Raw genomic sequence first — 25,221 nt, 5'->3', positions numbered from 1 at the left:
AAGTAGTCACTTGTGTGCGGAACATCTGGAGTGACGTAAGAATCGATCTGTGTCGGACTGAGTCCAGCGGATCGAAGCTTACGTCACAAAATTCTACTTTTGCCGGTCTCTAGCCTTTGATAACTAAGGCGAATCAGCCACAAATACGCTGCGGAATTCCAGCGTATTTGAGGTTGACGGCTTGATAACTAGGCCCCTTTGTTTTTTTTTTTTATATACCTATGAAAACTATATATATTTTTAAAGTTGACAATCCAAGGTATTGATCTACGCCCATTTTTGCATATTTGGTGCCACTATTTGGCTGCTAAATACAATCATATATAAAAAAAAGTTAACTACTGCAGTCTTAAGACAATAGTGTAAAAGCTTCTCTGAGATCCCCTTTGCTCAGAAATAGCAGACATGCATGGCTTAGCCATTGGTTTTTGGCAATTAGAAGGCCGCTAAATGCAGCTGCGCACCACACTTGTGAAAATACCAGCAGTTAATCAGGGGTTAACCAGTTGACATGTAAGGTTAAAAATGTTTTAGTGTAGAGATTACCCTCCCACCCCTGATTTCTCCCAAAGAGCTCTCTTCCATCCTCCCCCACTACTGGTCACCACCATCTTAGGTATTGTCAGTCAGCCTGCCAGTATGCAGTTTAGGGATTCTTTTTTTTTTATCAAGATAGAAAAGAGCAACTAACATAAACAAGGCATTTTATGGAATATCATAACGCTGACCATTCTAAATTGAGAGTAATTGGCATTGAGCATTTTAAAACATGAGGTGGCAATTTGGATAAAATATTGCTGGACGTTGGATGTACTTAATACAAACCTTAGCACCAAAAGGGCTAAATGAAAAAATGGAATACGTGTGTTTATTATGATATAACATGTTGATAGGACAAGTAAACTCTGTCAAAATATGTTATCTTTATGTAAATAAAAATTCTAATGTACTAATATATTACATTATTTTTTAGTATGTTTTAATTACACCAAAATTACCCGCTGCCATATTGGATGGTATTAAAGAGCAACATCACCAAAAATATGCAAACGCTACCTGCTCAATCAGTTACAAATATAATAATAAACACTTACACTAAAAAAATTAGTCAAGTATAAAACCCAACCATTAAACATGCCCACTACATTTATAATGACCCTGTTTAAATCCCTTAACGACACACAAAAATATCTATGGTTGTTTAGCCATCTATTAGCAATACAAACCTTAGCACCAAAAGGGCTAAATGAAAAAATGGAATACGTGTGTTTATTATGATATAACATGTTGATAGGACAAGTAAAATCTGTCAAAATATGTTATCTTTATGTAAATAAAAATTCTAAAGTACTAATATATTACACACTTTGAGTAACTGTTTGGTAGCTACAATGTATATATTTTGATATAAGCTGTAAACTAATGTCACTATGTAACATTTTTTGATATTAGCTAAATTGGTTGTTTTAGCTACAGTATATGAATGCCATGATGACCTGTATAACATACACCAAGGTGACAGATTTTGATTTAATTTTTACAAATATGCAACCACTCTTACATGGTTCTTAATAATGTGGCTCATTTAAACTAAATAGAGGTGTGACTGAGTATCTTGATAAAGAACAGCTCAGGTACACGACAAGGCATCTGACGAAGCCCTGGCAAGACCCTAAGTTGTAGGTGTGAATTGTGTCATCCTGGTAATTGTTTGGCACATGTTGTGGAACATTAGCTTGTGATCTAGTGTCCGGATTGCTATACCTAACAGTGGCTTATACTTTTGGATGGAAGGAGAACCGCTTAAACATCTACACTAAAAAGAACATTTGCAACTGTGGTGAGTGAGCATTAAGTGGATTAGCTAAAAGCCTGGCAGTATATGTACCTGCTTCTGTGATATAAGGGTATTTAACCTGGAAGAGGTTGTTGCCGAATATCCTGTTGCTATACCTTGAAGTATTGCAAACGGAAAGTTGTATTCCTCCTCCAACCATTACCCTATACTTGAAGGGACATACTCCTGGGAGCATGCAGTTGCACTTACGTGCTTCCTTGTCTTCTATGTATTTGGGGCTCATTGCCACTGAACTGAATGGACACCACTCTTTTATATATTTTTTGTATATATTATTATACGTCTTCTCACTGTGGTGTATCAGTTATAGCCAAGCAGGCAAATAAATTAAGTCCTCTTTTTTTTTTTTACTTTAGTGCGGTCTTGGTCACTCTTTAGCAATTAAGTATTTATGTTAGTTGCTCTTTTCTTTTTTGATAATTATATTTTGTAACTATCAGCACATTGTTCTCTATTTACTAAAAGCCTTATGAGTATTGTGAGCATCCCTCTAAATTAATCTTTTTTAAAAAAAAATATATTTCTGTAGTGTAGGAGTTCTCTGTAATGATTGGCGATCTGGCTTCATACTCACCAGTCTCCTTTACCATATAAAGGAAGATGCTTTCTGACCCCTGGTTGCGGCTCCTCTATGTTGAATGTAGATACTACGTCAACAGAGTACAAAGGGCAAAGCACTGTTTGACAAATTACCTGCTTACAAATGGCGCAAGGGGATAAAACCTTGAAAAAAAAAATATTTTACACATATGGCCTTACACACCTCTGTTCTCTATGTTTAGATAAAAAACACACAAGAAATTAAATGAGCAAATTATTTTTACCTCTGGTGAAAGCACATTGCCATTTTTCAGTTTATAATCCAGGCTGTCTCTTCTCTGAAGGAGATGGTCCCTTTCTTTAAGCAGAACTTTTAATTTCTCTGACACTTTCCTTTGCTCCTCGCCATTGCCATTTTGCAGTTTCTTGGTTTTATCATTCATCTCTTGCTCCAACATACTCAGACGGCTTGACAGTTTTAACATATCAGTATTTAAAGCCTAGGAATGTAATGCAATGGCATTATTACATTTATATAGAGCATGTATAACCTGAAGTACTGTAGAATTGGCTGGAATGAGCATGCAATACACAAAACTCTACAAGACTCTATAATATATATATATATATTATAAGCAAATATATATAATATTTGCTTATAATGGGTCTACATTAAAAAAACAACAACAAAAAAACAACATTAAAAGATATACAGCATATTGTAAATATAGTGCTGCTTTGTGAAGAGATCAAACTTTACCAAATCCTGGCTTTGTTCCATCATAAGTTGGAGCAACCTAGGAGCTTCTAAGAGAATTCTAAATATTACACTACTGCTGGCTTGTAAACTTGCACTGGCAAAAGCTTGACTAAGAGAGATCTCCCCAGAATGGTCCCAAATACTTGAAATCATTAAATATATTAGAGGAATGGAGGAGAGTGTCAATATTTATATGGGTAGACTTGACTAGTATGCCCTGATTTGGGAACCATGGGACACATAGAAAGTAGGTAGATCTTAGACAGACTAAATGGAAAAGCCCCTATGGGCAAAAAAATGGAGTGAGATATATCACAATATTCTGCCTCTATCTAATTTGCTTAACATAATAGCTTCTCAACATCTCGTAGATGAAAACACAATTTATGCTTACCTGATAAATTTATTTCTCTTGTGGTGTATCCAGTCCACTGATCATCCATTACTTGTGGGATATTCTCATTCCCAACAGGAAGTTGCAAGAGGACACCCACAGCAGAGCTGTAATATAGCTCCTCCCCTAACTGTCAAAGCCAGTCATTCGACCGAAAACAAGCCGAGAAAGGAGGAACCATAGGGTGCAGTGGTTACTGTAGTTTAAATTTAAAAATTACCTGCCTTAAAATGACAGGGCGGGCCGTGGACTGGATACACCACAAGAGAAATAAATTTATCAGGTAAGCTTAAATTGTGTTTTATCTTGTAAGGTGTATCCAGTCCACGGATCATCCATTACTTGTGGGATACCAATACCAAAGCTAAAGTACACGGATGAAGGGAGGGACAAGGCAGGAACTTAAATGGAAGGAACCACTGCCCGTAAAACCTTTCTCCCAAATATAGCCTCCGAAGAAGCAAGTGTATCAAATTTGTAAAATTTTGAAAAAATATGAAGCGAAGACCAAGTCGTCGCCTTGCAAATCTGATCAAAAGAAGCCTCATTTTTAAAGGCAAAAGCCACAACTCTAGTGCAATAAGCTGTAATCCTTTCAGGAGGTTGCTGTCCAGCAGTCTCATAGGCTAAGCGGATTAAGCTTCTTAGTCAAAAGAAAAAGAGGTTGCCGAAGCCTTTTGACCTCTCCTCTGTCCAGAGTAGACAACAAACAAAGCAGATGTTTGACGAAAATCTTTAGTAGCTTGTAAGTAAAACTTTAAAGCACGGACCACGTCCAAATTGTGTAACACAAGGATGGAACAACAATCTCTTGATTGATATTCTTGTTAGATACCACCTTAGGTAAGAACCCAGGTTTGGTACGCAGGACTACCTTATCCGTATGAAAAATCAGATAAGGAGAATCACATTGTAAGGCAGATAGCTCAGAGACTCTACGAGCCGAGGAAATAGCTACCAAAAAAAAGAACTTTCCAAGATAAAAGCTTGATATATATGGAATGAAGAGGTTCAAACGGAACTCCTTGAAGAACCTTAAGAACCAAGTTTAAGCTCCATGGTGGAGCAACAGGTTTAAACACAGGCTTGATTCTAACTAAAGCCTGACAAAATGCCTGAACGTCTGGAACATCTGCCAGACGCTTAACTAGCTGACAATCCTTTTTCCAAACCTTCTTGGAGAAAAGATAGTATCCTAGCAATCCTGACCTTACTCCATGAGTAACCCTTGGATTCACACCAATAAAGATATCTACGCCATACCTTATGGTAAATTTTCCTGGTGACAGGCTTTCGTGCCTGTCTTAAGGTATCAATAACTGACTCGGAGAAGCCACGCTTTGATAAAATCAAGCGTTCAATCTCCAGGCAGTCAGCCTCAGAGAAATTAGATTTGGATGGTTGAAAGGACCCTGAAGTAGAAGGTCCTGTTTCAGAGGCAGAGACCATGGTGGAAAGGATGACATGTCCACTAGATCTGCATATCAGGTCCTGCGTGGCCACGCAGGTGCTATCAGAATCACTGATGCTCTCTCCTGCTTGATCTTGGCAATCAGTCGAAGGAGCAGAGGAAACGGTGGAAACACATAAGCCAGGTTGAAAGACCAGGGCGCTGCTAGAGCATCTATCAGTGTCGCCTTGGGATCCCTGGACCTGGATCCGTAACACAGAAGCTTGGCGTTCTGACGAGACGCCATGAGATCCAGTTCTGGTTTGCCCCAACGATGAATCAGTTGTGCAAATGCCTCCGGATGGAGTTCCCACTCTCCCGGATGAAAAGTCTGACGACTTAGAAAATCCGCCTCCCAGTGCTCTACACCTGGGATATGGATAGCTGATAGGTGACAAGAGTGAATCTCTGCCCAGCGAATTATTTTTGAAACTTCTAACATCTCTAGGGAACTTCTCGTTCCCCCTTGATGGTTGATGTAAGCTACAGTCGTGATGTTGTCCGACTGAAATCTGATGTACCTCAGAGTTGCTAACTGAGGCCAAGCCTGAAGAGCCTTGAATATCGCTCTTAGTTCCAGAATATTTAATGGAAGGAGAGACTCCTCCTGAGTCCACGATCCCTGAGCCTTCAGGGAGTTCCAGACTGCACCCCAACCTAGAAGGCTGGCATCTGTCGTAACAATTGTCCAATCTGGCCTGCGAAAGGTCATACCTTTGGACAGATGGACCCGAGATAGCCACCAGAGAAGAGAATCCCTGGTCTCTTGGTCCAGATTCAGTTGAGGGGACAAATCTGTGTAATCCCCGCTCCACTGACTGAGCATGCATAGTTGCAGCGGTCTGAGATGTAAGCGTGCAAACGGCACTATGTCCATTGCCGCTACCATTAAGCCAATTACTTCCATACACTGAACCACCGAAGGGCGCGGAATGGAATGAAGAACCCGGCAGGAATTTAGAAGCTTTGATAACCTGGACTCCGTCAGGTGAATTTTCATTTCTACAGAATCTATCAGAGTCCCTAGAAAGGAAACTCTTGTGAGTGGGGATAGAGAACTCTTTTCCTCGTTCACTTTCCACCCATGCGACCAAAGAAATGCCAGTACTACGTCCGTATGAGACTTGGCAATTTGGAAGTTTGACGCCTGTATCAGGATGTCGTCTAAATAAGGGGCTACTGCTATGCCCGCGGCCTTAGGACCGCCATAAGTGACCCTAGAACCTTTGTAAAGATTCTTGGGGCTGTAGCTAATCCCAAGGGAAGAGCTACAACTGGTAATGCCTGTCTTAAAAGGCAAACCTGAGAAACCGATGATGATCTTTGTGTATCGGAATGTGAAGATAAGCATCCTTTAGATCCACTGTAGTCATATATTGACCCTCCTGGATCAGTGGTAGGATGGTACGAATAGTTTCCATCTTGAACGACTGAACTTTGAGGAATTTGTTTAAGATCTTTAGATCCAAAATTGGTCTGAAGGTTCCCTCTTTTTTGGGAACCACAAACAGATTTGAGTAAAAACCCTGTCCCTGTTCCTCCTTTGGAACTGGATGGATCACTCCCATAACTAGGAGGACTCGTACACAGTGTAAGAATGCCTCTCTCTTTATCTGGTGTGCAGATAATTGTGAAAGGTGAAATCTCCCTTTTGGGGGGGAAGCTTTGAAGTCCAGAAGATATCCCTGGGATATAATTTCCAACGCCCAGGGATCCTGAACATCTCTTGCCCACGCCTGAGCAAAGAGTGAAAGTCTGCCCCCTACTAGATCCGTTCCCGGATAGGGGGCCGTTCCTTCATGCTGTCTTAGAGGCAGCAGCAGGCTTTTTTACCTGCTTACCTTTTTTCCATGTAAGACCGTCTTGGATTGAGTTGTTTATTATTAGAGGAAGTTGATGCCGCACCTGCCTTGAAGTTTTGAAAGGCACGAAAATTAGACTGTTTGGCCCTAGATTTGGACCTGTCCTGAGGAAGGGCATGACCTTTTCCTCCAGTGATATCAGCAATAATCTCCTTCAACCAGGCCCGAATAGGGTCTGCCCCTTGAAGGGCTCTGCGCGCCTGTATAGCAAAACCAGAATTCTTAGCCGTTAGTTTAGTCAAATGAACAATGGCATCAGAATAAAAGAATTGGCTAGCTTAAGTGCTCTAAGCTTGCCAAGTATGTCATCCAATGGAGTCACTACCTGTAAAGCCTCTTCCAGAGACTCAAACCAGTACGCCGCAGCAGCAGTGACAGGGGCAATGCATGCAAGGGGCTGTAGGATAAAACCTTGTTGAATAAATATTTTCTTAAGGTAACCTCTAATTTTTTATCCATTGGATCTAAAAAAAAAAGCACAACTGTCCTCGACAGGGATAGTAGTACGCTTTACGAGAGTAGAAACTGCTCCCTCCACCTTAGGGACTGTCCCATGTGGTGGCGTCTATTGGAAACATTTTTCTAAAAATAGGAGGGGAAGAGAACGGCACACCTGGTCTATCCCATTCCTTATTAATAATTTCTGTAAACCTTTTAGGTATTTGGAAAAACATCAGTACACACCGGCACTGCAAAGTATTTATCCAGTCTACACAATTTCTCTGGCACTGCAATGGTATCACAGTCATTCAGAGCAGCTAAAACCTCCCTAAGCAACACGCGGAGGTGTTCAAGCTTAAATTTAAATGTAGAAATATTAGAATCAGGTATCTTTCCTGAGTCATTAACATCACCCACTGACTGAAGCTCTCTTTCCTCAGCTTCTGCATATTGTGAGGCAGTATCAGACATGGTTCTTAAAGCGTCACTATGCTCTGCATTTTGTCTCACCCCAGAGCTATCTCGCTTACCTCTAAGTTCAGGTAGTCTGGCTATTACCGCTGACAGTGTATTATCCATGACTGCCGCCATGTCTTGTAAAGTAAACGCTATGGGCGCCCTAGATGTACTTGGCGCCATTTGAGAGTGAGTCCCTTAAGCGGGAGTCAAAGGGTCTGACACGTGGGGAAAGTTAGTCGGCATAACTTCCCCCTCGTCAGATTCCTCTGGTGATACATTTTTTAAAGACAGAAAATGATCTTTATTGCATAAAATGAAATCAGTACATTTGGTACACATTCTAAGAGGGGGTTCCACCATGGCTTTTAAACATAATAAACAAGGAGTTTCTTCTATGTCAGACATGTTTATACAGAATAGCAATGAGACTAGCAAGCTTGGAAAACACTTTAAATCAAGTTAACAAGCAAATATAAAAAACGGTACTGTGCCTTTAAGAGAAACAAATTTTGTCAGAATTTGAAAAACAGTGAAAAAATGCAGTAAATCAAACGAAATTTTTACAGTGTGTATAATAGGCTAACAGAGCATTGCAACCACTTGCAAATGGATGATTAACCCCTTAGTTCAAAAAACGGATCAAAAAAAACGAAATAGACGTTTTTTAACAGTGACAACCAACTGCCACAGCAAGCTGTGGCCCTACCTTCCCCAATAAACAACTTTGGAAAGCCTTTGGGCCCTTTAGAGATGTCCTATAGCATTCAGAGGGCCTTTGAGGGAAGCTGGATGTCACAGTTTGTAATTTTAACTGCACCAACTGTAACTTTTATACTACAACAGTGGAAATTGTTTCTAGTCAAAATTTAAGCCAGCCATGTGGAAAAAACTAGGCCCCAATAAAGTTTTATCACCAAAGCATATATAAAAACGATTAAACATGCCAGCAAACGTTTTATATTGTAAATATCATAAGGGTATTACCCCTGGGAGTAAGCATGATACTAGTCACTGTATTCAGGCTTAACTTACATTAATCCGGTATCAGCAGCATTTTCTAGTGTTTTCCATCTCTAGAAAAAAATATAACTGCACATACCTGATAGCAGAATAAACTGCACGCCATTCTCTCGCTGAAGTTACCTCATCTGTGTAATCCCCTCAGGCATATGTGAGAATAGCAATGGATCTTAGTTACAACCTGCTAAGATCATAGAAACCTCAGGCAGATTCTTCTTCTATTTACTGCCTGAGATAAAATAGCACAACTCTGGTACTATTTAAAAATAACAAACTTTTGATTGAAGAAAATAAACTAGCTATATTTAACCACTCTCTCCTACAACGTCCTAGCTTGTTGAGAGTTGCAAGAGAATGACTGGGTATGACAGTTAGGGGAGGAGCTATATTACCGCTCTGCTGTGGGTGTCCTCTTGCAACTTCCTGTTGGGAATGAGAATATCCCACAAGTAATGGATGATCCGTGGACTGGATACACTTTACAAGAGAAAACTCAGTATAGCAATCAGCTTCCCATGCCCTAACAGTTCTTCTTTTTTTATTTTTTTTATTTAAGTATTCTTTATTTAGGAAGTAAATACAACCCGGGACAAGTCATGGGTGCCCCCTAAAAAGAAGCTACAAAACATAAGCGTTGTCCCATATCCTTACAAATAGTATAATTAACAGGAGACTTTGAGTCATAAACTAACATGTAGCATAACAGTTCTTCTTTTAAATAAAGTTAAACAGACATTTATAAATGTGTTGAGAGGGGGGAGTACCATCTGAGAACCTGTGGTCCATCGTATCTCCCATGAGGGTGGTCTAAAAGAAAGAAGAAGAAAAAACTACTATCTCAGTGCAGCCTGCAGGGAAGGAAACTTGTCTGTATCAAAGTTTTGTGGGAAAGTAGGGAATTGTTGTTATAAAAGATTTTGATGGAATTCTTCGGAATATTATCCCAGGATACAAAGCATATTTTAGGTAAGCCATATAGCAATCCTGATTGGTGGATGGTTGTAGGGCCACCAAGGGACAATGAAGGTGCTTAAACCAAAGATATTGACACTGTTGTGTTGTTAAATTTTAATAACTTTTTCAGATAAATGCTTGCTTTTGGTAGTATTTAGCTAAGCAAAATGTAAGTTATTGGAGAGGTATTACCCAACAAATTAAATTGTTTCCTATTGAAAAAATATATAAACATTGTATTTATCAAATTTGTCTTTTATATTAGTCTTTATAGCACTATTTTACAGAACAATGAATGCATATTTTCAAAGAATAAATTGAACCCTATATTTGAATGGTGGTAATTCTCCTTTAAAAGAAGCAGACTTATAATATAGTTCTATGGTGAAATGGGTGAAAAGTCAGAACTCCCAAAAAAAGGGTCATGATGTATTTTTGATTTAAAAACTACAAGGCAACGGGATAAAGGGATACTCACATTAAACTATGTATTGTGGGGCTCAAAAGAGGGGATACCTCAACCCTTGATTTGGTTTGATATGCTTATGGTTCTACAATAAATACATTATGTAGATGAAGCATGTCCAAACATGCCTCCATGTGCTATTCTAGTGAATTTGGAATAATTATACTTTAGCCTAAGGTTAAACATTGCAACCCCTTCAGACTATCCGCTGCAGTTATAAGAGTAGCTTTCTGCTGGTCTTGTCACTACATTTTCTTGATGCACAATAACTGTCCTGTTAACTTTCAATAGAAATTGGGACTATACCAATGATCTTAACAAGGTCTTCTCACAAATAAGTATGCAAGACAGCCTAGTAACAGTATTTTGGGGATAGCAGGCACGGATGCAAGTAGCATTGTTCCACTAACTTATATATGTAGGATTTCATGTGCTATGTAATCTCCTCTACTTGTGGTTCCCTGATAGCCCAGTCCTGCTACACTTCTATCCTTTGCAAGACTCAGGTAGCAAAATAAATATTTTATGGTCCAAAGAGTTTCAGGTCTATGCATCGATATCTCTTTATAAAAGGCCCATGACTTATTTTCTTGCAGGTTTTATGCAGTTTGTTGCTCCTGTGTGCCAGGTGTAACACAACAGAACTTTAAGGAAAGCAGTTGGTTTTTTTTTTTACCAAAATTCAGTTTAAAAGTGACAGTAAACTCAAAATTTTTCTTTCATAATTCGCATACACCAAGATTACAAGTTGTGCACTAAACCCGGTGCGTGAATAACGCTAAATATTTAGCGGTACTGCACTTTCCATAGCGCTGCCATTACAAGTGAAAAAATAACTTTCTTTTGTTGTGCTGTATGGTGCATTAGGCTCCATACAGCACAAAAGCCAAGTCCTGACTTGGCATGCTTGTGCACGTATCCCCCCCATAAAAATCAATGTAGAAAAAGTGTTAAAAAAACCTAACACCTGTGATTGCGGAATATCGCTATAACGCATTCCCCATTGATGATTGAACAGCCAATAGGATTTAAGTAGCTCTCATCCTATTGGCTGATTTGAAATTTTCAGCCAATAGGAATGCAAGGTACCCAAAAATAAAACAGGTACCTTGCATTCAATCTTCAGTGTGCGGCGGATGATCGCATGAAGAGGACCCTCCACGCTGGATGTCTGTGCGGCCGCCATTCCAGCTCAGCGCCGCCTTCGCTCCGTGCCACCAGGATGAAGAAAGAAGATGACCCCGCGCTAGATGAAGATGGATCCGCATGGAAGAAGACCTTCACCGCCGGACTTCAGGAATGGTGAGTACCTATGTCGGGGTTAGTGTTCGGTTTCTTTTTTTGGGTGTTTTTTTTTTTTTAGATTAGGGCTTTTTTTTGTTTTTTAATGGATACTAAACAGCTGATTGCCCTTTTAAGGGCAATGTCCATACAAATGCCCCTTTAGGGGCAATAGGTAGCTTAGTATTTTTTAGAGTTAGGTATTTTTATTTTGGGGGGTTGGGTGGGTTTTACTGTTGTTAGGGGGTATTTGTATTTTTTAAAATTAAAAGAGCTGTTAAACTTAGGGCAATGCCCTACAAAAGGCCCTTTTAAGGGCTATTGGTAGTTTAGTGTTAGATTAGGGGGTGTTTTTATTTTGGGGTGGATTTTTGTTTTTATATGGGTATTTGATTGTTTAATTTTTTTATTTTGGATAATTTAGTTTATTATTTTTTGTAATCTTAGATTTTTTTATTTTTCGTCATTTTAAACTGTTATTTTTTTGTAATGTTAGTTTTTTTGCTTTTTTTAGTAGTGTTAGAATTTTTTTTAATTTAGACTTTTTATTTTTGGTATATTTTATTGTGGCGGTATAGGCTATAATGCTAGCAGAATAGCTGTACCAATTTTTCAGCGTTAAAGCCGTACTGCACAACTTGTAATCTAGGTCATAGAGAATACAATTTTAAACAACGTTCCAATTTACTTCTAATATTTAATATTCTTCAGATATCCTATGTTGAAGAAATAGCAATGTACATGGGTGAGCCAATCACACATGGCATCTATGTGCACTAACCAATCAGCAGCTACTGAACGTATTTAGATATGCTTTTCAACAAAGGATATCAAGAGAATGAAGCAAATTAGATAATAGAAGTAAACTGGAAAGTTGTTTAAAAGTGCATGCTCTTTCCAAATCATGAAAGAAATAAAATGGGTTTCATGTCGCTTTAAATGTTCATAAATCTTTGTTCTCTTGTTTCGCTTGGTGTTCTTTATTGAAACCTTGGTAGGCTGCAAAGTAAAAACATAAATTATGCTTACCTGATAATTTCAATTACATCGTTACGAGGAGAGTCCACGGCTTCATTCATTACTTGTGGGAAATACTGAACCTGGCCACCAGGAGGAGGCAAAGACACCCCAGCCAAAGACTTAAATACTTCCCCCACTTTCTCATTCCCCAGTCATTCTGCCGAGGGAACAAGGAACAGTAGGAGAAATATCAGGGTATAAATGGTGTCAGGAGAAAAACAAAATAAATTTAGGTCCGCCCAACAGAGAAACGGCAGGAGCCGTGGACTCTTCTTGTAATGATGGAAATTAAATGATCAGGTAAGCATAATTAATGTTTTCCATCTAATACGAGGAGAATCCACGGCTTCATTCATTACCTGTGGGAAAAAATACCCAAGCTCTAGAGGACACTGAATGAAAACGGGAGGGTAAAAAAGAGGTGGACCCTATTCTGAGGGCATCACAGCCTGCAAAACCTTTCTCCCAAAAGCTGCTTCAGCCGAAGCAAAAACGTCAAATTTGTAAAACTTTGAAAAGGTATATAAGGAGGACCAGGTAGCCGCCTTACAAATCTGCTCCATAGAGGCCTCATTCTTGAAGGCCCAAGAAGAAGTCACAGCTCTAGTTGAGTGAGCAGTAAGCCTCTGAGGAGGTTTATGTCCCGCTGTCTCATAAGCCAAGCGAATTATGCTCCTCAGCCAAAAAGATAGGGAAGTGGAAGAAGCCTTCTGCCCCTTGCGCTTCCCCGAATAGACAACAAAGCTGAAGTTTGTCTGAAATTCTTCGTAGCCTGAAGATAACATTTCAAAGCTCGAACCACGTCCAAATTATGAAGTAACCGTTCCTCTGAAGAAGAAAAGTTTAGGACACAAGGAAGGAACTACAATTTCCTAATTAATATTTCGATCATGGAATCTCAATCCAGAGCGAAGGACAGCCTTATCGGCCTGGAAAACGAGGTAAGGAGGCTCACATTGCAAGGCCGCTAATTCAGAGACTCTGCGTGCCGAAGCAATAGCCAGAAGAAAAAGAACCTTCCAAGGCAGAGTCTTAATGTCAAGAGAATGCATAGGCTCAAACGGAGCCCCCTGCAAAACCCGAAGAACCAGATTCAAACTCCAAGGAGGACCGGAATGTCTAAATACAGGTCTGATTCTGGGCAGAGCCTGAACAAAAGACTGTATATCAGGAAGCTCAGCGGCTTTCTGGCTTGAATGAGAGTATCAATCCCACTCCATGGAGGAGACAATGACATCCCCACTAGATCCGCAAACCACGTCTTCCGCGGCTACGATGGAGCAATCAGAATAGTTGACGCTTGCTCCTGTTTGACGCGTGCCACTACTCAAGGAAGAGGTAACTGTGGAAATATGTAGACCAGGTTAATTCCCCAAGGCACTGCTAAGGCATCTATCAGTTCTGCTTGGGGATCCCTGGACCGCAACCCGTATCTGCGTAGCTTAAAGTTGAGTCTGGACGCCATGAGATCTATCTCCAGAGTCCCCCATCTGTTGCAAATCTCCGCAAACACTTTGGGGTGAAGAGACCATTCCCCCGGATGACCACAACTTCAACCAAAGGGCCCTCCAGGCCAGAACAGAAAAACCTGATGTCTTGGCATTCAGGCGAATAATCTGCATATTTGCATCACAGATAAACTAATTAACTACCCTCGGGGCCTTAAAGAGACATGAAACCCAAAGATTTTTCTTTCATGATTCTGATTTAGAATACATTTTAAACAAGTTTCCAATTTACTAATATTATTTAATTTGCTTCCTTCTCTTGTTATTCTTTGCTGAAAGGTTTAGTTTTGAAAGCTCAGTAGCAGCAAAGAACCTCGGTTCTAGCTGATTGGTAACTGCATATATATATTGATTGTCATTGGCTCACACATGTGTTCAGTCAGCAAAGCATACCAAGAGAACAAAGAAAAATAGTTAATAGGAGTAAATTAGAAAGTTGCTTAAAATTGCCTGCTCTATCTGAATCATGAAATAAAAAAATTGGGTTTTATATCCCTTTTATTCTTTCCTGTATCTCATCGAGGGGAGTCTCCACCTCGATCATTTCCGACAGAGTCACACCAATAGAAAGCGGCTCCCGCCACCGCAGCGACCGCCACTGCCGGCTGAAAAACAAACCCTGTGTGCTGAAACATTTTTCTTAACAGGGTCTCTCATTTTTTATCCATGGATTCCTTAAACGACGAACTATCCAAGAGCGGGATAGTGGTGCGCATAGAGAGTGTGGAGATAGCTCTGTCCACCTTAGGGACAGATCTCCACAACTCTAGCTGAGAATTAGGAACCGGGAACAATTTCTTAAAGGAAGAAGAAGGGGAGAAAGAGGAACCCAGTCTCTCCCATTCATTCTTTATAATATTCACCATCTTTACAGGAACCGGGAAAGTCTGTGGCACCACCCTGTCCTCATAAACCTTATCAAGCTTAGGAATAGAAGGTTCCTCCAATAACTTCGGTTCCGGAACCTCTAGAGTAGCTAACACCTCTTTCAATAAAAAGCCTAAGTGCTCCATCCTTAACCTAAAGTCTGGTTCCTCCGCAGACGGAGGTTTAGAGGCCACAGATTCTGACCCAGAGAAAGAGTCTTCCGAATTAACAGTCGTCTGCATCGGCAGATAATCTAGTCTCAGAGATTTCCAACTGAGTAGATGACCCCTGGGAAGGAAAGCAATGTTTAACCTTTCGCTTGCGCTTAGCAAGGCGAGGTAAAGCACTGAAGGCCGCAGACACCGCCGTTTGCAACTCATCGTCAAAATCAGGCGGCACAGGGCCACTCCCATAGGAGGATTAGTAGTGCACTGGGGAGCTACATGAGTAAACGGAGATGATTGTAGGGAATGCACCTCATGGGAAGGAGACCCTTCAGAGGTGGACGGCTCTGTCAGGATATCTGTGACTATTATTAAAGAATATATATGTAATTATATTTATTAACACATAGATTTATGATAAGACCAATAACTCATTTTTTATTTGGGAAACTGTTGGTAAAACAACCCCCTCTCTTTCTGAAACACAGATTTCAAGAACAAGGGAATTGCTTTCAAACGTTTCCTGCTTAAGGTTTAAAGTTAAAGTTCCTATCAGACACCCCCCTTTATCCTGATTACAATACATCCAAGCTAGGTACAAAGGAATAAACATTTGGTTCAATTAGAAAAAGGCAATTTATTTCAACAAGATGTTCACTATATGGCTCTGTTTAAAGTTGATTTCCTGCCCAAGATGGGTAATAAACTTATCAGACCCCTGTAAAGAACAGTCGCTAGGTCTGGGAAAAATCTCTTTGAGACTTAAGCATATTCAAAAATTGATTACCCCTGCTGTGTTTGAATACACGAAGCTCAGACATACGTCTCAAATGGGAGAATAGCAAGAGCTGATTACCCCTGCTGTGTTTAGATACACATCTGTACTGAGTCAAGCAGAAACACATATTATATTGTAACTGGAATTCATTTTAAAATACAAACTTGTATAACTTTCAATACTGTATAAAAATGTATAAATATCTATATATGGATCTGGGAAATGCAATTCAGATTTGTAATAGATTAAATAACAATTGTAATAATCCCATTTTGAAATATATTACATATTTTTGTTTTTCTGTCTTCCAGACATCTAAGGGACAAAATGGGGCTAATGGATGGTGGTGCAGGATTAACTAGAGTTTGGTCTCAAATTGCATATTTTTAATTGTAGTAAATGGGATATATATGCTGACCAGAGAAGTTTATTAATACAAGAAATTAAAGTATATTTAAAGGGACAGTAAACCTTAAAAATAATGTTATATAATTCTGCACATAGTGCAGAATTATATAACATTATTTAAGTGCTATAGTTATAAATGCCTTTTTTACCTTTTAATATGTTAAAAATATGGCGCTTTTACAGACCCGCTCTCTGCTGAGCGGGTCTGTTATATTTAGTCAGCGCATCGGGCCAGCTGTATAGTCACAGCCCGGCCCGACCGCGCCATAGCACTAAGTGCAGCTCGCTCCTGTGACAGGAGCGAGCTGCACTTAGTCTTATGGCACGGTCGAGCCGGGCTGTGACTATACAGCTGGCCCGATGCGCTGACTAAATATAACAGACCCGCTCAGCAGAGAGCGGTTCTGTAAAAGCGCCATATTTTTAACATTAAAAGGTAAAAAAGGCATTTATAACTATAGCACTTAAATAATGTTATATAATTCTGCACTATGTGTCGGGCCAATTCCGCATAAGTTTTCTTGTTAGACTCCAAATTTAGGGGGCTAGGTAACACCCTATTTTCTGCCACAATTTTGAGGCTGGCCCTTGGTTCCTTTTTAAAGTGCTCCCCAAGACATTAACGCTGAACAAGTTGAACCCCAAAGACAACCACATCAAAATAGGAACAATAGCTATGATTCTGAGGGATCCCAAGGATCCAGGAATCAATACCCTGGGATATCAAAAAATCGATCCATGGGTAAAAATGGATTCTCCGTTCAAGTGGGCCAACTCAGTACGCAAATACGTCAATTATGTACACTATTTACTAATATGAGTCAAGCTTTGACGGCTCAGAACCCTAATAATCCTTTTTTAAGGGTACAGCCAGTGGCCAGCAGTGGGCCACAGGCACAGTCATAAATACTGCAGTGTTACCTGAGAGAGGGGGAGTGATATACCAAATAAAATTATAAATGTCAATAATGGTACTAATCATGTTCTCTCCCTACAGACCAGAAACGGACGATTTAGCTGTGATGACGAGCAACCTCAGCCTGGAAGCTCTAACAAATCTCTTCCTTTGCAGTATTCTCTTAACTTTATTTCCACAGATACAGTACACAGGAACCCTGTTGACCCTATTACAGAGGGAGGGACTGGTAAGAATGAAGTTTCTTCTGTATCAGGTAACACGGCGGATTCAGGTAAATCTTGGTGAAGTCCACAGATGTGTAATCATGCCAATTTTATGTGTGAATGGTAGAAACTGCAGGGAGATATTATGTATTAGCTGAGCTCCAGGATTCAGTCTCTAACCCTATCATGGGATTAATTGATAATGGATCTCAGGCAACTATTTTATAATCAAGGGGATCTCACCTCTAGGTTGGAAGAAGCCTATGAGATAGGACAGCCTGAAATCTTTCCAGGATTTCAGCAAATAGTCGAAGAGCAAATTTCCTTAGCTAATGGCTGTTCCAGTGATGATGAACGCCGACAGCTACGAGAACTCCTGATGGAGTACAAGGTTATTTTTGCTAGGGATTCTCATGACTGTGGGACTACAGACTTGCACATTGCAATAATAAAAAAGGATCCCAATGCATCACCTGTCTTTGTTAAACAATACAGACTTCCTTTAGCCTCATATGATTCTCTTGCAGAAATCATAAGGAACTTGGAAGAAATAGGTATTATCAGACAGGTGCATAGCTCTTATAACAATCCTATTCTAGGTGTCCTTAAGCCCAATGGACAATGGCGTTTGTGTTTTTCACTTAAGACAGCTAAACAAACGAGTGTACATGTCTGCTGGCCTGTGCCATACATTGATCAGTGCCTAGCACAGATGCATCGGATCCAAAATATTCACTGCCATTGATTGTGCACAAGGATATTGGACCATAAAGGTACATGAAGAGGACCAGTATAAGCTTGCATTCTCGTTACAAAAAAGGTCCAGTATGCATTCCGGCGACTCCCATTTGGATACATAAATTTAGGACATGAATTTGCTGTATTCATGCATAAGACTATGCCTGATGCACTGGAAAGGGGGGCCTTATCGTATGTTGATGATGTTTTAATCAAAAGTACAGACTTTGAAAAACACATCACAGAGCTAAACACATCCTCAGCCAACTTAAAAGGGCAGGTGTCAAATTATCCCTACAAAAAGCTCAATTGTGCCGCTCTCGTGTAAACTTCTTAGGACATGAAGTTACTTCTGAAGGGTTAAATCCTCAGAAGAAAAAGGTGGAAGCTATAATAAATTCTAAGAACCCAACTAACTTAACCCATTGAGTGCTAATGACGGCTCTTAGTTGTCACAGAGTTTCTCACTCTGGTACTAATGACGGCTCAGAGCCGTCATGAGCACTCTCCCAACTTGAGGGAGATCTGAGGGCTCCTAACCGCTCCTATCCCGGCGATCGTGCCTGTAGAGTGACAGGCATCGCCTGGGCTTTACGTGATATGCGGTGACGTCACGCGCATTGAAGTGATGACGTCACCGCGCAACTTTATGTATAGGAGGAGGGGGCATGCGGTAATCGCCTAACCTTTCCAACAGTGTAAGTCTTCGGGGTCTGTTAAAAAAAAAAGAAAAAAAAAGAAAAAAAAAAGTTAAAAATGTTTTTTCCAAAAATTAAAAAAATTAAAAAAACCTTAGAAAATATTAGCACCCAGGTGGGAAAGTGCTTAGCACTCAAAAGGGTTAAAGAGACATAAAACCCACATTTTTTCTTTCATGATTTAGATAAAAGATCACATTTTAAACAATTTCTAATTTACTTCTATTATCATATTTTCTTCGTTTTCTTGTTATCCTTTTTTGATTATTTGAAAAGCAGAAATGTAAGCTCAAGAGTGTGCACGTGTCTGCAGCATTATATAGCAGCAGTTTTGCAACAATTATTATTATCATCATTTATTTATAAAGCGCCAACAGATTACGCAGCGCTATACAAAGAATAAAAAACATTACAGGGATACAGTAATACACAAACAAGTACAGTAAGGGTAAATAACAGTTGTAGGTGTGATAATTCAATTATACAAAAGGAGAGAAATGCCCTGCCTTTGAGCACAATCAGTAGTAGTTCACTTTAAATACAAAGTGGCCTGCAGGTAGAGAGGCTCTCAAGCTTACAATCTAAAGGAGAGGGAATGGACACAGAAGGTAAGGGAGAAAAAAAAAAAAAAAGTCTGATATAAGGCTGAGTAAACTGAGAGCGAGTGATGACATGGGGAGGGGGAGTGCATGGTGACTGAGCAAGTGAGATTTGGAAAAGTGTAAAAGAATGTGGTAAAATGTCAGTACAAAGGCTGTGAGTCTGAAGTGGTTTCTCTATCCTGGATTATTAGTAAAAGCTGCACATAATTACTGTTAGGTGTGTATATATATTAAGGTAAACAATAGGGTGGGTGGTGGTTGGGAAGGATTAGTGGGCTTGTGCTTGCAAATCTGGAGTCTGAGGTTAGGTGTGAGGCTTATAAAAATGTCTTTGCAAATCTGGGCCTCGATCCGATAAAAATCGTCGCCCGCAAATGCCGTCGACGCCAAATTTTGCGCGGGTTTAGTATCCTATATACACAGCGTAACTTAGAAGTTACGCGCGTATATATTTCTGCCTTCGCCCGTAGTTTTTTGGCCCATAGACTGACATACAAAACACGCGCAGTTTGGTATCCAATATACAGCGTAAGGACTTACGCGCGCAGATTTCAGAAAATCTACTCCATTCTCATCTCGCCACAAATTGCAGACGCAGGAGCCTTTGCACTGACTTAGAAACCAACGTAACTTTCTGAAGGCCTAACAAATGCATGCTTAACAACATACAAATCAGCAGCTTGATCACAAATAGTTAACCTCTTCAAAGCATTTATTATTCCTGCCCCTGCAAGTGTGTCAAACCAATCACAAAGGGGTGCATCATGGGGCACAAGGGTGCATCATGGGGCACAAGGGGTGCATCATGGGGCACAAGGGGTGCATCATTGGGCACAAGGGGTGCATCATTGGGCACAAGGGGTGCATCATGGGGAACAAGGGGTGCATCATGGGGAACAAGGGGTGCATCATGGGGCACAAGGGGTGCATCATGGGGCACAAGGGTGCATCATGGGGCACAAGGGGTGCATCATGGGGCACAAGGGGTGCATCATGAGGCACAAGGGGTGCATCATTGGGCACAAGGGGTGCATCATGGGGCACAAGGGTGCATCATGGGGCACAAGGGGTGCATCATGGGGCACAAGGGGTGCATCATGGGGCACAAGGGTGCATTATTGGGCACAAGGGTGCATTATTGGGCACAAGGGGTGCATCATGGGGCACAAGGGTGCATCATTGGGCACAAGAGTGCATCATTGGGCACAAGAGTGCATCATTGGGCACAAGGGGAGCTGGAAGCTCTACAATCCCCTGTTGTTCCATCTATACATGCTGATTCTATAGTTGCTGCTGAGGTCCCTGGTCATGGTGCTGCCCCTGCTGCAGCTGGTCATCGAATTACATACTGCAGATTTCCACTGCATGTAAGTGAAACTACTACATCCCACCCCCATTCCCTTAACCACCCTAATTACTGAAAATATATCATTAGTCTAATTCATGTTTTGGTCACTATGATTTATTGACTATCATTTAGAATGAAAATGGATGTTTATACCTTATGTTCACACCTTCTGTAAAAACATTATTATTTGGATATATATACCCATGTGCAGGGATAGGCAAGGTGTCCTTCACTAAAGGTCTTTACCTTAGAAAATGTCCGCCACAGCCTTGGCTCGTGCCTATCCCTGCACATGTGTCAATTTCTATTGGATGTGAGAAAACATAATTTATGTAAGAACTTACCTGATAAATTCCTTTCTTTCATATTAGCAAGAGTCCATGAGCTAGTGACGTATGGGATATACATTCCTACCAGGAGGGGCAAAGTTTCCCAAACCTTAAAATGCCTATAAATACACCCCTCACCACACCCACAATTCAGTATGAAAGAAAGGAATTTATCAGGTAAGTTCTTACATAAAACAAAATTTATGCTTACCTGATAAATTCCTTTCTCCTGTAGTGTGGTCAGTCCACGGGTCATCATTACTTCTGGGATATTAACTCCTCCCCAACAGGAAGTGCAAGAGGATTCACCCAGCAGAGCTGCTATATAGCTCCTCCCCTCTACGTCACACCCAGTCATTCGACCAAGAACCAACGAGAAAGGAGAAGCCAAAGGGTGCAGTGGTGACTGGAGTATAATTTAAAAATTTTTTAGACCTGCCATAAAAAACAGGGCGGGCCGTGGACTGACCACACTACAGGAGAAAGGAATTTATCAGGTAAGCATAAATTTTGTTTTCTCCTGTTAAGTGTGGTCAGTCCACGGGTCATCATTACTTCTGGGATACCAATACCAAAGCTAAAGTACACGGATGACGGGAGGGACAGGCAGGCTCTTTATACGGAAGGAACCACTGCCTGAAGAACCTTTCTCCCAAAAACAGCCTCCGAAGAAGCAAAAGTGTCAAATTTGTAAAATTTGGAAAAAGTATGAAGAGAAGACCAAGTTGCAGCCTTGCAAATCTGTTCAACAGAAGCCTCATTCTTAAAGGCCCAAGTGGAAGCCACAGCTCTAGTAGAATGAGCTGTAATTCTTTCAGGAGGCTGCTGTCCAGCAGTCTCATAGGCTAACCGTATTATGCTACGAAGCCAAAAAGAGAGAGAGGTAGCCGAAGCTTTTTGACCTCTCCTCTGACCAGAATAAACGACAAACAGGGAAGACGTTTGTCGAAAATCCTTAGTTGCCTGTAGATAAAATTTCAGGGCACGGACTACATCTAGATTGTGTAGCAGACGTTCCTTCTTCGAAGAAGGATTAGGACACAAAGATGGAACAACAATCTCTTGATTGATATTCCTGTTAGTGACCACCTTAGGTAAAAACCCAGGGTTAGTACGCAGAACTACCTTGTCTGAATGAAAAATCAGATAAGGAGAATCACAATGTAAGGCAGATAACTCAGAGACTCTTCGAGCCGAGGAAATCGCCATTAAAAACAGAACTTTCCAAGATAACAGCTTGATATCAATGGAATGAAGGGGTTCAAACGGAACACCCTGTAGAACATTAAGAACTAAGTTCAAACTCCATGGTGGAGCAACAGTTTTAAACACAGGCTTGATCCTAGCTAAAGCCTGACAAAAAGCTTGAACGTCCGGAACTTCTGACAGACGTTTGTGTAAAAGAATGGACAGAGCTGAAATCTGTCCCTTTAAGGAACTAGCGGATAAACCCTTTTCTAAACCTTCTTGTAGAAAAGACAATATCCTAGGAATCCTAACCTTACTCCATGAGTAACTCTTGGATTCGCACCAATATAAGTATTTACGCCATATTTTATGGTAAATCTTTCTGGTAACAGGCTTCCTAGCCTGTATTAAGGTATCAATAACTGACTCAGAAAAACCACGTTTTGATAAAATCAAGCGTTCAATTTCCAAGCAGTCAGCTTCAGAGAAATTAGATTTTGATGTTTGAAGGGACCCTGGATCAGAAGGTCCTGTTTCAGAGGTAGAGACCAAGGTGGACAGGATGACATGTCCACTAGATCTGCATACCAAGTCCTGCGTGGCCATGCAGGCGCTATTAGAATCACTGATGCTCTCTCCTGTTTGATTCTGGCAATCAATCGAGGAAGCATCGGGAAGGGTGGAAACACATAAGCCATCCCGAAGGTCCAAGGTGCTGTCAAAGCATCTATCAGAACCGCTCCCGGATCCCTGGATCTGGACCCGTAACGAGGAAGCTTGGCGTTCTGTCGAGACGCCATGAGATCTATCTCTGGTTTGCCCCAACGTCGAAGTATTTGGGCAAAGACCTCCGGATGAAGTTCCCACTCCCCCCCGATGAAAAGTCTGACGACTTAGGAAATCCGCCTCCCAGTTCTCCACTCCCGGGATGTGGATTGCTGACAGGTGGCAAGAGTGAGACTCTGCCCAGCGAATTATCTTTGATACTTCCATCATTGCTAGGGAGCTTCTTGTCCCTCCCTGATGGTTGATGTAAGCTACAGTCGTGATGTTGTCCGACTGAAACCTGATGAACCCCCGAGTTGTTAACTGGGGCCAAGCCAGAAGGGCATTGAGAACTGCTCTCAATTCCAGAATGTTTATTGGCAGGAGACTCTCCTCCTGATTCCATTGTCCCTGAGCCTTCAGAGAATTCCAGACAGCGCCCCAACCTAGTAGGCTGGCGTCTGTTGTTACAATTGTCCAGTCTGGCCTGCTGAATGGCATCCCCCTGGACAGATGTGGCCGAGAAAGCCACCATAGAAGAGAATTTCTGGTCTCTTGATCCAGATTCAGAGTAGGGGACAAGTCTGAGTAATCCCCATTCCACTGACTTAGCATGCACAATTGCAGCGGTCTGAGATGTAGGCGTGCAAAGGGTACTATGTCCATTGCCGCTACCATTAAGCCGATCACCTCCATGCATTGAGCTACTGACGGGTGTTGAATGGAATGAAGGACACGGCATGCATTTTGAAGCTTTGTTAACCTGTCTTCTGTCAGGTAAATCTTCATTTCTACAGAATCTATAAGAGTCCCCAAGAAGGGAACTCTTGTGAGTGGAAAGAGAGAACTCTTCTTTTCGTTCACCTTCCATCCATGCGACCTTAGAAATGCCAGTACTAACTCTGTATGAAACTTGGCAGTTTGAAAACTTGAAGCTTGTATCAGAATGTCGTCTAGGTACGGAGCTACCGAAATTCCTCGCGGTCTTAGTACCGCCAGAAGAGCACCCAGAATCTTCGTGAAGATTCTTGGAGCCGTAGCCAATCCGAATGGAAGAGCTAAAAACTGGTAATGCCTGTCTAGGAAGGCAAACCTTAGATACCGGTAATGATCTTTGTGAATCGGTATGTGAAGGTAAGCATCCTTTAAATCCACTGTGGTCATGTACTGACCCTTTTGGATCATGGGAAAGATTGTCCGAATAGTTTCCATTTTGAACGATGGAACTCTTAGGAATTTGTTTAGGATCTTTAAATCCAAGATTGGCCTGAAAGTTCCCTCTTTTTTGGGAACCACAAACAGATTTGAGTAAAACCCTTGTCCTTGTTCCAACCACGGAACCGGATGGATCACTCCCATTAGTAAAAGATCTTGTACACAGTGTAGAAACGCCTCTTTCTTTATTTGGTTTGTTGACAACCTTGACAGATGAAATCTCCCTTTTGGGGGAGAGGATTTGAAGTCCAGAAGGTATCCCTGAGATATGATCTCTAACGCCCAGGGATCCTGGACATCTCTTGCCCAAGCCTGGGCGAAGAGAGAAAGTCTGCCCCCCACTAGATCCGTTCCCGGATCGGGGGCCCTCAATTCATGCTGTCTTAGGGGCAGCAGCAGGTTTCCTGGCCTGCTTGCCCTTGTTCCAGGACTGGTTAGGTCTCCAGCCTTGTCTGTAGCGAGCAACAGCTCCTTCCTGTTTTGGTGCAGAGGAAGTTGATGCTGCTCCTGCTTTGAAATTACGAAAGGAACGAAAATTAGACTGTCTAGCCTTAGGTTTGGCTCTGTCTTGAGGCAGGGCATGGCCTTTACCTCCTGTAATGTCAGCGATAATTTCTTTCAACCCGGGCCCGAATAAGGTCTGCCCTTTGAAAGGAATATTAAGCAATTTAGATTTAGAAGTAACATCAGCTGACCAGGATTTTAGCCACAGTGCTCTGCGCGCCTGAATGGCGAATCCGGAATTCTTAGCCGTAAGTTTAGTTAAATGTACTACGGCATCCGAAATAAATAAGTTAGCTAACTTAAGAGCTTTAAGCTTGTGTGTAATCTCATCTAATGGAGCTGATTCAAGTGTCTCTTCCAGAGACTCAAACCAAAATGCTGCTGCAGCCGTGACAGGCGCAATGCATGCAAGAGGTTGCAATATAAAACCTTGTTGAACAAACATTTTCTTAAGGTAACCCTCTAACTTTTTATCCATTGTA

General features: G+C 41.1%; 1 protein-coding gene across 1 annotated transcript in view; it reads right to left on the bottom strand.

Moving 5' to 3' along the window:
* The window catches only part of KIF27 (kinesin family member 27), a 489,881-nt gene that overhangs the window by 192,808 nt on the left and 271,852 nt on the right, over nucleotides 1–25,221 (bottom strand). Inside the window, 1 exon segment of the mRNA XM_053702449.1 lies at nucleotides 2,683–2,898. Within this exon segment, the coding sequence (XP_053558424.1) occupies nucleotides 2,683–2,898 (216 nt within the window).

Source organism: Bombina bombina, chromosome 2 (genome assembly GCF_027579735.1).
Source record: "Bombina bombina isolate aBomBom1 chromosome 2, aBomBom1.pri, whole genome shotgun sequence".
In the NCBI taxonomy this organism is placed as follows: Eukaryota; Metazoa; Chordata; class Amphibia; order Anura; family Bombinatoridae; genus Bombina; species Bombina bombina.
This window is presented reverse-complemented; position numbering and strand designations above follow the sequence as displayed.